The sequence below is a fragment of the Gymnogyps californianus genome, chromosome 2, assembly GCF_018139145.2.
Source record: "Gymnogyps californianus isolate 813 chromosome 2, ASM1813914v2, whole genome shotgun sequence".
Classification (NCBI taxonomy): domain Eukaryota; kingdom Metazoa; phylum Chordata; class Aves; order Accipitriformes; family Cathartidae; genus Gymnogyps; species Gymnogyps californianus.
In genome coordinates, this window is record NC_059472.1 from 50929152 (window position 1) to 50940741 (window position 11590).

General features: G+C 41.9%; 1 protein-coding gene across 1 annotated transcript; it reads right to left on the reverse strand.

The window, feature by feature from the left end:
* Positions 1–1181: 1181 nt before the first annotated feature.
* LOC127029922 (histamine H3 receptor-like) lies at positions 1182–6788 on the reverse strand. Its single transcript, XM_050915753.1, has 4 exons — positions 6542–6788; positions 3713–3879; positions 1617–1967; positions 1182–1451 (listed from the first exon to the last, which is right to left on the reverse strand). Exons 1-4 carry the CDS (start codon positions 6786–6788, stop codon positions 1182–1184), a joined length of 1035 nt encoding a protein of 344 aa, XP_050771710.1.
* Between the last annotated feature and the right edge of the window lie 4802 nt (positions 6789–11590).

An 11590-nucleotide genomic window follows, 5' to 3' on the forward strand; every position in this document is an offset into this window, starting at 1 on the left:
TTACCTCCGTGTTGTCTCAGCTAAGTCACCACACATACTGTAGGGAGTCAAGGTCAGTCATTTTCCTGGCTCATGCAGCAAATCAAACATAGCCTTACAGTGTGTAAGAAATTTACTCATTTATCGTAACCTCCAACAAATGGCTTGTAACAGAAATAGAAGTACAGAAGAGGACAAATGAGATCTAATATTCACATTTAGCCTGTTTCTCAATTATTCAAATTGCTTGCCCGTTGGCACACTGAACCGAATGGGGATTTGCTCAGGTGTGGAGCTGAGTTGGCCCCTGTGCATTACGTCATATTTGGAAGCGAGCAGGGCTTGTAAGACCAGCATTTTTCACAGTATAGGTTAGAGCTTCACTGGGAGTCACAAAACGATCCAGAGGGGGCTATGCAGTTTTAGAGCCGCTCGGACTGCTGCACACATCCTCCCCTGGGCCAGCAGCAGCAGACTTTCTCCCTCAAGGAGCAAGAACAAATACTACTCTTTTTTATGATCTCTCAAATCTATAGCTGTAGAAGGCTTGTTTCTTGAAGAATAGCTGGAGATGCATATAAATGCTTTACACACCTAAATTCTCTACTGCTGCATCTGAGCAAGTAGGCAGATTAATGCCCCTCTGCAGAGAACACCTTCACTCGAGTTTTTAAAAGTAGTCCCTGCATTCCCCTGATCCTTAGTGAAAGGAAGTAATCCTTCTATGTGCCTGACAACAAAAGTCATAACTTAACTGGATTTTTTATAAGGAAAATAATGCTTCTGAATACAGTACAAACTGTTCAAAAGAAATAGAATAGAGAAGATATTAACTTTAGAATACTATTGACCTTAGGGCAAATACCCACCTTTATTATATTTTTAACTAATACCACCCATGAACACAAATATAAGCCATACTGCAATTGAAGATAGTATCTTCAACAACCAGAATGAAGATAATGTGGATAGACTACTAGGGAAAGTCAGACAGAGACAATATCCTTTAATTGGCCAATTGAAATAGCTGGAAAAAGTACACAAACTTTGGGCATGCATGTTTGTCTGAAGGAGGACATATTTCGGAAGGCTTATCTAGGCTAACTAGACTAATCTCCTGGAAGAGACTAACTCTAATTTCAAACTGTGGCTACTTACATCCTTCATCCAGCATCTCTTGAGCCTTTTTTTTCTTTTTCCTCCTAAAAAGAGCCTGATCTCAATGTTGCAAACTTTTTGGGACATAGTATTTTCATGAAAGCCATTCGAAATTTAACATGACAGAGAGGATAGAGAAATGGATTCAGAGAGGAATTGAGCCACAAAAGCCAAAAGGTTATTTCATACAAGGAGTTGTGGATGCACTTTCCTTGGCAGGCCCCACGAATAATCATTAGTAAAGTGTATGGAGCCCAGCAAATGGCAAAGACACATACAATTATGGCAAGCGACTTCGCAATTTTCATGTCCTGCTGCAGTTTTGACCTGGTCCTTGCACAGAAAGAAACAGAGAAGTCATTTTCTGGGGTTACAGAATTGCCTCTGGATGGAGATGAGCTCTCAGTTACCAAAGACGCTTTCTTTGGCCTCGTGGAGGAAGAAACACTGTCCTCTCCTTCCAATGGAGGAGAAAACACTCCTTGCCTCAGTGAGAGGCAAAACCTCCAGGACAGGCTGCTGCTCCTTGGAAGCTCACAGTCCTGTGTGCTGCCGTGCTGCTGGCGCCTCTGGATGTTGTGGAAGATGCGCACGTTGAAGTAGGTCACGGAGAGCAGCGGCACAAAGAACTCCAGGGTGGACGCGCACAGGAGGAAGTACCAGTTGTTGAAGAACTCGGCGTAGCACTGATCCGCCGCTACCACGCTGTGTCCGGCCACGTGCTCCCAAAAGAAGATTGCTGGGCAGTAGAGGAGGAAGGCAAAGACCCAGATGGCCACCATCTTGATGACAGGGTTGGACGTTATTCCCTGCTGGGCTCTGTAAGATACCTGTGAGGGAAGAAAAGAAAAAGGTCACACCTGTAGAGACACGTCTTGGAATCAACAGAAGTAGCAGAAGAGGAACTTAGCAGAGTGCTTGGTAATTTAGAGCTGCAGCTATGCTGATCAACTGAAGCTCACCCAAGTATGTTTAATTCATTGTGTTGACATAACATAGCGGTGTCTCTCTACAGGTTAATGTAACTGTGCTAGGATCCTGGTCCAGGTGATGAAACATGATCATCCATCACTACCTAGTAATTTGGTATGCCTTGTTTGAGACATCTGTGGTCTGAAGTGCCAGAGTAATTAGCATTTTACGGTTGTTTAGAGCATGACTCCCATTCACTGACAACTGCACTGCATTTTACAGCATTTTACAAGCAAATAGGACTATATGCGTCACAGTGGTCAACAGAAAATGTGGCACATATATTTAACACCCACCTTTGAGAAAATTGTTTATTGCACACTTCATGAGGAGGCAGGAATAGATTTCAGCTCTGCAATGCAGCCTTTAGCTGATGAAACCACAAAATCATCCCTTTTCTTGCTTCTCCCCCCACTCCGGGGCCAGTACGTATTTGCCACTATATGTTGCAGGACAGATGCATTGTAGCTCACATCCTGCTCCATCCCTTTCACAGGATGATGGGGTGAATGTGTAATTCTGGGAGCTTAGACATCCAATTGAAAAAAAAAAGTGAGAGTTAATGTCATTAAAGACTATCATACAGATGTCCATAGGTCTTAATGACATTTGTGCAGGTGCCCTGAATTTTGCACTTTGTAAATGCTGAGTCTTTGGCTTTCCAGTGTAATGTTTCTTACATGCAAAATGTTTTGGTGTTTGATTTCCCAGATTTTTTCCTTAAATAAAATAAAATAACGTAAAATAATGAAATGTAATAAAAAGGCAATTATAATAAGTTAAATTAATTGTAATTAACAAAAATAAAACTGAAATTCTATCATATGACATTATGTTGACATTCTCATACATCACCAAAGAGCTGGAACCTTTAGCTCTCCCCGACATTTCCCTGCCGCTTGAGCTAACAGCATGGTTAGTGAGAAATGCTGTCCTCCATCCTTACCATGAACCAAGACATAAAGCACACATAAGGTGCATAGGATGCTCTGCAGAAAGCAGAGACATAGAGTGCATCTGAAGTTTGGGGTTCCTCCAGGCACTGAAAGGAGTTTATTGCTGCATGTCCACAGGCAGTCGCTGAAGTCTGCGCCTTGTCCCACTCTCTGCCCTGTTTGCTCTTGCTCCCAATCTTCTCCAGGATCAGTTGGGACCATGTCTCAGGTCTAGACATCCTCCCCAGTGTCCTTCACTTCACTGCCCTAGCCCCACTGCCTTTTCCTCCCATGCCTGATTTTAGGTCCAAACCCAAATCCAGTTTACTTCGAATTTCCTCTTTCCTTGCCCCCTTTTTACCAGGCTCCTGCCTTACCCTTTTCACCCCTCAGCCTGCTTTCCCTCAAGCAGTAGCACAACAGCAACCTGCAGCAGAAATTGTGAGAAAAGACCTGTTTGACAGGCTCTGGGCTGGAGCATGCTCAATGCAGAATATTCACCACATCTAGCTGCAAATATCCAATAATCTCCACACGCCAGCACATTTTTGAGGGCTATTATCTCGATTAAATTTGGGCTTATACTCACCAACATGGCAAAGGTTGGTGAATATAATCCTCCAATGATCTTGCGACAAAATCAGAGAAGCTGTAAACAGGGTACTTACAGCTTTAGTAACTGACAGGAAACGGTCATAGCTGATAAGAACAATGTTAAATACTGAAGCTGTGCACAGGAGATAGTCCATAACTAGCCAGAGCTTGCAGACGCCTCTTCCCAAGTGCCATTTCCCCGTCAGGCTGTAAGGGATGTAGAGAGGCATGCAGAATGCACCTGTGGAAAGCAACCACAGAGACACCATGTGGTTCATATGGATTGCAAACAGCACTCCTGGAAGCAGAGAGACACACTATTCTGGTATTTGGCTAAAAAAAAAAAATAAATCTATTAAGGTGAATATGTAATTTATATACAGAAGTTCTTACATTCTCATGAAATCTGATGGTGACTTTCTATGTATTAGATCTTAGTGTATTTATGTATACTGATTGTTGGGAATAAGCTCAAGGCAAATAAGCAAAGAAGGATCTGCTGAAGAAGAAAACTGCAGTATAACCAGCCTAGAGTCTCTAAAGGTATATAATCAGTGCTGCAGCATATATGCACTGTGATTGTGCTCTGACATGTAACCTCATCGCTGTATATCCTCTAGTCTTTTATCTGTGTTAGCGTTTTCCCCCAAACACATCTACAGATGTTGCTAATGTCAGTTATTATTGTAAGATTGGTTAGCATTTGTAAGCTAGAGACAATATATTGGACAATCTGCGTGGTGTCTGGAAACCTCTTCTACCAGAGATAGAGCAGACACAGCAGAGATATGAAACCCTCTCCCATTTTTAAGGGGTGTTTTAATCTCATGCTGGTTCTCCAGCTGAGATTAACTCCAGAACTATTTTTGGCTTGTCACATTTGGGTGTTGTCCAAAAGGCCTTCCACTGAAGTACTTTTATAAGAAAGTCATGTTTGTGTTTTATTTTTAAGCCAGCAACTTCTTCATTTTACCACTAACATTCTTTCAAATGTATGGTGCAATATCTGATGCTACATTCCTGAAAATGCTGATCTACCAGAGACAAATAGAAAACTATATGCAGCTTCAAGATCCATTTTTAAATCTTCAGATTATTCTTTTCTTAATATGTCCATCAAGATCTTAGAAATTACTAAACATATCCAGGCTGATGTGGCCCATTGATAATAAACCTCTGGGCAATGAGCTGACAGACTGTTATCAACAGGGAAATGCACACAGCGCTTTCAATACTGATGGCTTGTTTTAACATATACCTTAGATACAAGCAGCATCACTTTTGTACAAAATACTTGTTTTTCATAGTTGCTGATGACAGCTACTGCTCTCATCAACTTCAACGGGATCAATGTTTGGCACCATGTCAAAAAATAATGACTGCTTTTAGCTATAGATATAAATACAGATGGAAGAATGAGGTTTTAAGCATTCATGTTTGAAACTGTTCTCACTTTTACTAACTAGTGGATGCAAAAGACAAGAGTCACATGCCTGGAAAGATTCCAGATTTCTAAGAAATTAAAAAAATACCATAACAGCTTCAGAAAATAAAGCATTTTCTGACTGATCCCAGAAACAAAGTCTTAGATTTACGTGGTCTATAGGCCAACATAGTACTGATACAAATCGTTTCCTCTTGGCTGATTTGAGACTCCATGAGGCACCAGCCACAAACAAGAACTGATGTAGAAGGTAGATATTTAAACCTCTTGACTAAACTGTAAGATACGAGGAGAAACAGACTTTTGCAGAAGACCTGAGCAATGAAATGGCAGCTCTAGCAAATTGTCTGCCTGGAGCAGGAAAGCAAAAGGCTCCAGCACACGCATCATTTGGTTTCTGCCCCATGGGGCAAGCCCCAGAATTAGGCACCACAGGTTTTAAATGGCATAAATGAAGGAAAATCTTAAAGGCTAAACTAATACCCTTCACTATACAGCACTGACAAAGGAACAGCAGTTAGGGAGGACGATATTGCCAGAAGTGGAGTAGGTCTATGAGTGCTATTTCCCTCCTCATCATTCAGTGAATACTGGTCTCTGTGACTGTCCCGAAGAGAAAGCTCTTGTGCGCAGAAATACCTCCTTGCTAGCTTCAAGACAAGATGTTTGCTCGAACATCTGCCACAGGACCATGGTTTTGTCAGGCTTTCTCTGCTGCATGGGCTGTTTCCCTGGCCTGAACCCTGAAGGAGTGCTGCACGAAGCGTTCACACCCCCCACCTCCTCGCCTGGCATCACCCGCCAGGACTGGATTCATGGCACCTCCAGGGGCCAACTCTCCTGGACTTCTGCAATGACACTATGGGAAGAGGGGACTGATAAGGAAAACAGATGGGATGTGCCAGCAGGCTGTTGCTGGCATCAAACAATCCATTTGATCTATAGCCTGCATTGAGTTGAAGCCAGTAAAGAGTCATAGTGGTAAAGTGTTTTGTTGTAGTGTAATAAACTCATAAGCCACTAGTACTATGTAGAGAAGTAATTCATTTACTGGGATGTACCACACACAGCTGTATGAGAAAACAGTTACACTGTCAAATATAAGGATGTTCTGAAGCGTGTGATAAACAATCTTACAGGAGGAGCAAAGGTAAATCATGAACTGTAGCAAACAACCTCTTTCCTTCAATTGGTATTCATATACAATAGTTGCTCCTTTTTCCTGAAGCAACATTAAAAGTATTTATATGAAAAAGGATGCATTTCTTATTATAACATACTTTGAGACATAATAGGCTGCTAAAACACTTCATGGAGCTTCCACCATTCCTTACCCTTCCCCTAGACACACAGCTGGGAAATAGTTCTCTTAGAAGAAACCACCCAGAAAATAAACCCCATTGCTTCTCCTAAGATTCCTAGGACAAAAATAGTACATGCCTCCACAGTTATGACTTACCTACTGCAAAGTCAGAAATAGCAAGATTGAGAAAGAAATAGTTACTCCGATGCCTGAGGTTTCTGTCCATGATGAAAGCAAGGATCACTAGGATGTTTCCAAGGATGGTGACCAGAGCTAGCAACACCATGAGGAAAGCCAGCAGCACCAACACGCCCAGTGAAAACTCGGAGCTCGGTGACTGTGTGGACAAAGTCTCATTACACGTTCCAGTTATATGCGGAGTTTCGGCAGTGCTGTTGTGCATGTTGCGTATCCAGGTCAGTTCAGTTTGGGAAGAAAGTCGCATCTGGCAGAGTTATCCAAAAGGTTGAGACAAGTCTATTAACAGGCTGGGCTGAATACTGACACATCAAAAAAAATTCATAATATCAAAATAATGGAACACAAGGCTTCAAGGCCTGGAGTCTCTAACGTTCCTTGATCTGAATGCACCCATTAGCCTGAAAACAAAATCTATAAAAAAAGACACCTCATAAGCAGCAGTAAGTGCACACTTTAGAATAAATTATCTCTTTCTCTCCTGAATGCTGATCCTTATCTACTGAGGTCAGAAAAGTTAGTCTGAAAACAACTCTTTTCACAGTCAAGCAGTTTGCATATTAGCATTGTGTAAGCATTTTTACACATTGAATTCAGCTGAAGCTAAAAACAGATCTCATTTTCACTTCCCCAGTGGTCAACAGGATTTAAATGATTACAATTCTATTTCTTTTACAGTAAAATGTAGGCACTCTTGCACTTGGTGCTATACCACTTACTAAATTTTACAGTTAAGAACAGATGTATATTTCCTAATGCTGCTGGTTACAGAGCATTTAAAATTCAGTTATACACAGCAGAAGTATCACCAATACCTTTTCAGCTCATCCTAATCAGAAGCAAGTCTAGCCCTGGGCACAGCAAACCAAATACCTGGACTTTGGGGGACTTTATAAGTGTGGCCCATCTAATCCTCCACTTTCCAAGTAATTCCAGGTAAGCTTCCACTCCACAAAGTGCCAAACCCTTAGCCCTTTGCAGATGCGAGAAGGCATATCCCTTCCTCATCACAATTTCATTTATTTTGGTAAGAGTGCACAGAAGTTGGCAGGCCATGGCTGTGACTCATGCCTGCAGCTCACTGGCTCCGTAGCACCACGGCATACCCTGTGACCAGCTTTTTGGACTGCAGCCATAATGCTGGGTGCTTGAGAAGACATAGGGCAAGAAACAAGGAAAGAGAGAGTGGACAAGATGCGGGGAGGAGCGGTGCAGCGCTCTGATCCTGTCTTGGGGAACACAGGGAAATATATTGTAAACAGTAATTAAAGCAAAGCAAAAGGTGTAGGGCAACAGGAACAGAAGAGATCTCAGGAATGATAAAATGTGGCAAACGGACACCTGCCTCGGGTGCATGTGCACAAATGCAGCCTGGGAAACACACAGGAGGAACTAGAGCTCCCTTGCAGTCACAAAGCCACCAGTCACAAAGCCAGTGACATGGGCGACATAGTGGTGGGAGTGTGTTGCAGAGCACCCCAATCAGGGTGAGGGATGTGATGAAGTCTTCTTGAAGCAAATCAAGGAAGTCTCTGGATCACAGACCCTGTTTCTTGTGTAGGACTTCAATGTTCATGACATCTGCTGGAAGGGCAACACAGCAGGTACAAGCAGTCAACAAGATTCCTGGAGTGTGTCAGGGAGAACTTTCTGTTACAAGTACTGAATGGGCCAACGGGAGTGACATACAGCTAGATCGATCAGCAGTTCACTGGTGAAGAGGAGCTGGTTAGGGATGTGTAATCAATGGCAGCCTTGGCTGTAGTGACTGTGAGGTAGTGGAGTTCAAGATCTAAAGGGGGTGAGGAAGGAGAGTAGCAGTACAGATCATGGACTTCAGGTAAGCAGACTTCGGTTTATTCAGGAAAGTGGTAGGTGGGATCCCATGGGAGGCAGCTCTGAAGTGCAAAGGAGCTCAGGGCACCTGCAGACCTCCATGCACAAGAAAAGCCCATCTCAGTTCTCAAGAAAACAAGCAGATGTATCAGGACACTGGCTAACCATGGAAGCTACAATGCAAAAAGGCAGTGGAGAAGTTTGAAGCAGGGACAGGCTACAAAGGAGGAATTTAGAAATGTTGCCTGGCCACATAAGCATGATGTTAGGAAAACCAAAGCTCACCTAGAGTTGGTGCTTGTAAAGGACATCAAGGACAACATGAAGAACTTCAGCCACCCCATTAACAGTAAAAAGCTGAATAAGAAAAATGTAGGTGCTTTGCTGAATGGGGCCAGTGATCCAGTGACAGCAGATGCAGATAAGGTTGAGGTACCCAGTGCTTTCTTTGCTTCATTCTTCGCTAACTAGGTCTCACTCTCCTCCATGCTTAGTGAATGGGTTCAGGGAGAAGACCTGGCAGGAGCAGGTGAGAATAGGGCAGGGATTACTTGAGAGGACTAGACCCATAAGAGTTCATGGGACCCAATGAGCAGCACCCAAGGCTGCTGAGAGAACCAGCTACCATCCTTGCAAGGCCACTTTCTATCCTCTTTGAAAGGTGAGGATGAAGGGAGGTTCCCAACAACTGAAGAAAGGCAAACGTTGCAACCATCTTCAAATGATGCCACAAGGACAAAAGGTCAGCCTCTCTTTGGTCCCTGGGAAAATAATGTAGCAAGTCCTCTTGGAAGGTATTTCTGAGAACTTGAGGGAGGAAAAGGTGACTGGGAACAGTCAGCATGGGTTTACCAAGGGTAAATCATGCCTGAGCAACTTGGTTGTCTTCTTTGAAAAAATTACTAGATTAGTGGACAAGGGGAGAGTAGTCATTTGCTTTTAGAAATTAGGGAATAAATCAAATGTTGAAATTTTAATCATAGTCCTTCATGGGGCTGAGGGAGAAATCTATGTGGTCTCTCCTTCCTTCCTTCCTTCCTGTGGAGGAAAACCATAGCCTAACATAAAGGAGACAGACATTAGGAGAATCATTAGGGTTAAATACTTGTCCCAGAAATAAACAAACAAACAAACAAAAGATAACACAATTTCTCCCAATATGTACATTTTATTTGTTTTTTTTTTAAGACCTGAGAGGGTCAAGTTAGAAAAACACTGTTGTGGTTTGAGTTGAACCTCACAGAGTCATACGCCTACTGTCACCATGTATTTACAAGACTTATCGGACATCTGCAAAGACAGAAGAAAATTCAAGGACATGAAATGTTGAAATGGATGAGTGAGTGGATAGAGAGACTTGGCTTAGAAATCACTTTGGCAAGCAAAGTCCATTTGTGTCAGTGCATGAAAGGTATGCCCAAGAACAAATGTTGAGTAAGTATCTTAGCATAACCCTGCAAAATGTCCAATAGAGAGAAGACTTAGGATGCCACCTTGACCAAGACAGCTTTAATGCTGTGAGCACAGAAACTAAGTGCTTAACTTACCCTAGGAGCACTGAGCAAAATTTTCAACAATTAGAAAAATACATGTTCTTCAAATATACAGGAGTGGTGTGACAAAACAGTTTGAACACTGTGTGTGTAATATAGAACATCAAAAACATTGATCTCTAGTAGCTTCACCACTCTATGTGGTTTCAAATTTGCTGCACATTGTGCTCCCTGACAAACTAGTTTTCCAGTACTGAAAAATGTGGATACAGTTTACCTAGTCAATAATTCTGTAGGCCATTTTTCCAAAGTAAACAACACATTCTTTAATCACAAAATGCAAACTGATTTTTATACTAAAAGCATAGGGATAGAAAAGCAGACAACTCAAATACTTTCCCATTTTGGGCCTACCTACAGTTCCTCTGTTTAACAGATGTTTATTTAGTACACCAGCTATTCTATAAATGTTTTAAATGTGTGTGTTTGGGTTTTTTAAGCCTTACAGAAAAACAAACCCCACAAAATCTATGCCAGCACCTTAGCTCATGACAGTGAAAACAGCTGTGCTGAATCAATGACCTCCTCCTGAAGCTGTATCTCTCTTAGCAATCAGGCTCACAATCCATAACGCTATCCACGTGAGGCAAGGAAGCATAACAAGAATGAATAGTAAAAGATAATCTTCCACCAGTGTGAAAATTGGCAAGAGAAGTCTTCAGTTCCAGACCTCTGAACAGAAGGGCATTTTAGCTCCTCAAAGCCATCAATTTTTGTGCTATGATTAAGCTGCTTACATGCATTTGAATTGTACTTGCAAAGGAGTACTCTGCTTTTGCAACACTTCTACAGCCAATTTCAAATTAGATAAAAAATACTATTTAACTTGACTATTGCTCTTCATTGTTCCGTGCATCAGATTTCTCTTTCCGTATTTTATACATTTCTATATATACACAAAGAGGAAAGAAAATTTTATAAAAGGAGAGAAAAAAAAATTTAACCAGTGACTCTCACTTACCCATCCATGAAAGCCTTCTGGGTGAGTTGCAACACCCAACACAAGGTAAGAAAGTCTGGCACGTGGAATCGGTTATAATCAAGCTCCATTGCGTTCTCCAACACATGCTTAAGACACCTCTGTGTCAGCTTTCAGACGACTGTGAATCCCATTCTCAAGCAGTGAATATGGCCCTTGTTCAGTGATAGAAAAAATCCAGTTTGATACTGGTTCAGTGGCAGAGAAAATCCATATAATGTCACAGTAACAGGACACAAAGAACTGATCTAGTATAAAAATCACTCTGTCAGTTCAAATTTGTTCCAGACGTTTTGATGGAATATCTTTGCACTTGCAAAGCTTTACACCCAAGAGGGTATTGTCTATTCTCGCACAGCCAGCCAAAATCATAAATCCAGTATGAACTTTGTATTGCTTGCTCTGCTAATTCAACAGGAATGTGATCATGTGGCCAAGCCTGGCCTGTCTTTTAGGTAATCAAATAGTGCACAAATCCGGCACTAAATATCATTTAAGCATGACCAAAGAGGCAGCCACTGTCAGGAGAAAAGACAGTGCTGGTGAAAAGAGTAACAACCATTTATGCCTGTGACAATCTTGATAACCAATCTCAAAATTCCATTACCATGGAAACTTTCATTCTCTGAAAATCATCCA

Bases quoted from the DNA above. Each gene is read 5' to 3' on its own strand.
- LOC127029922 (XM_050915753.1), bottom strand. From the start codon at position 6,788: ATGCACAACAGCACTGCCGAAACTCCGCATATAACTGGAACGTGTAAT. The intron at 1,968-3,712 runs GTAAGTACCCTG...CTTCCCTCACAG, and splicing joins TCCTGTCAGTTACTAAAGCT to GTATCTTACAGAGCCCAGCA. The intron at 1,452-1,616 runs GTGTTTTCTCCT...TCAAAACTGCAG, and splicing joins GCCTCTCACTGAGGCAAGGA to CAGGACATGAAAATTGCGAA.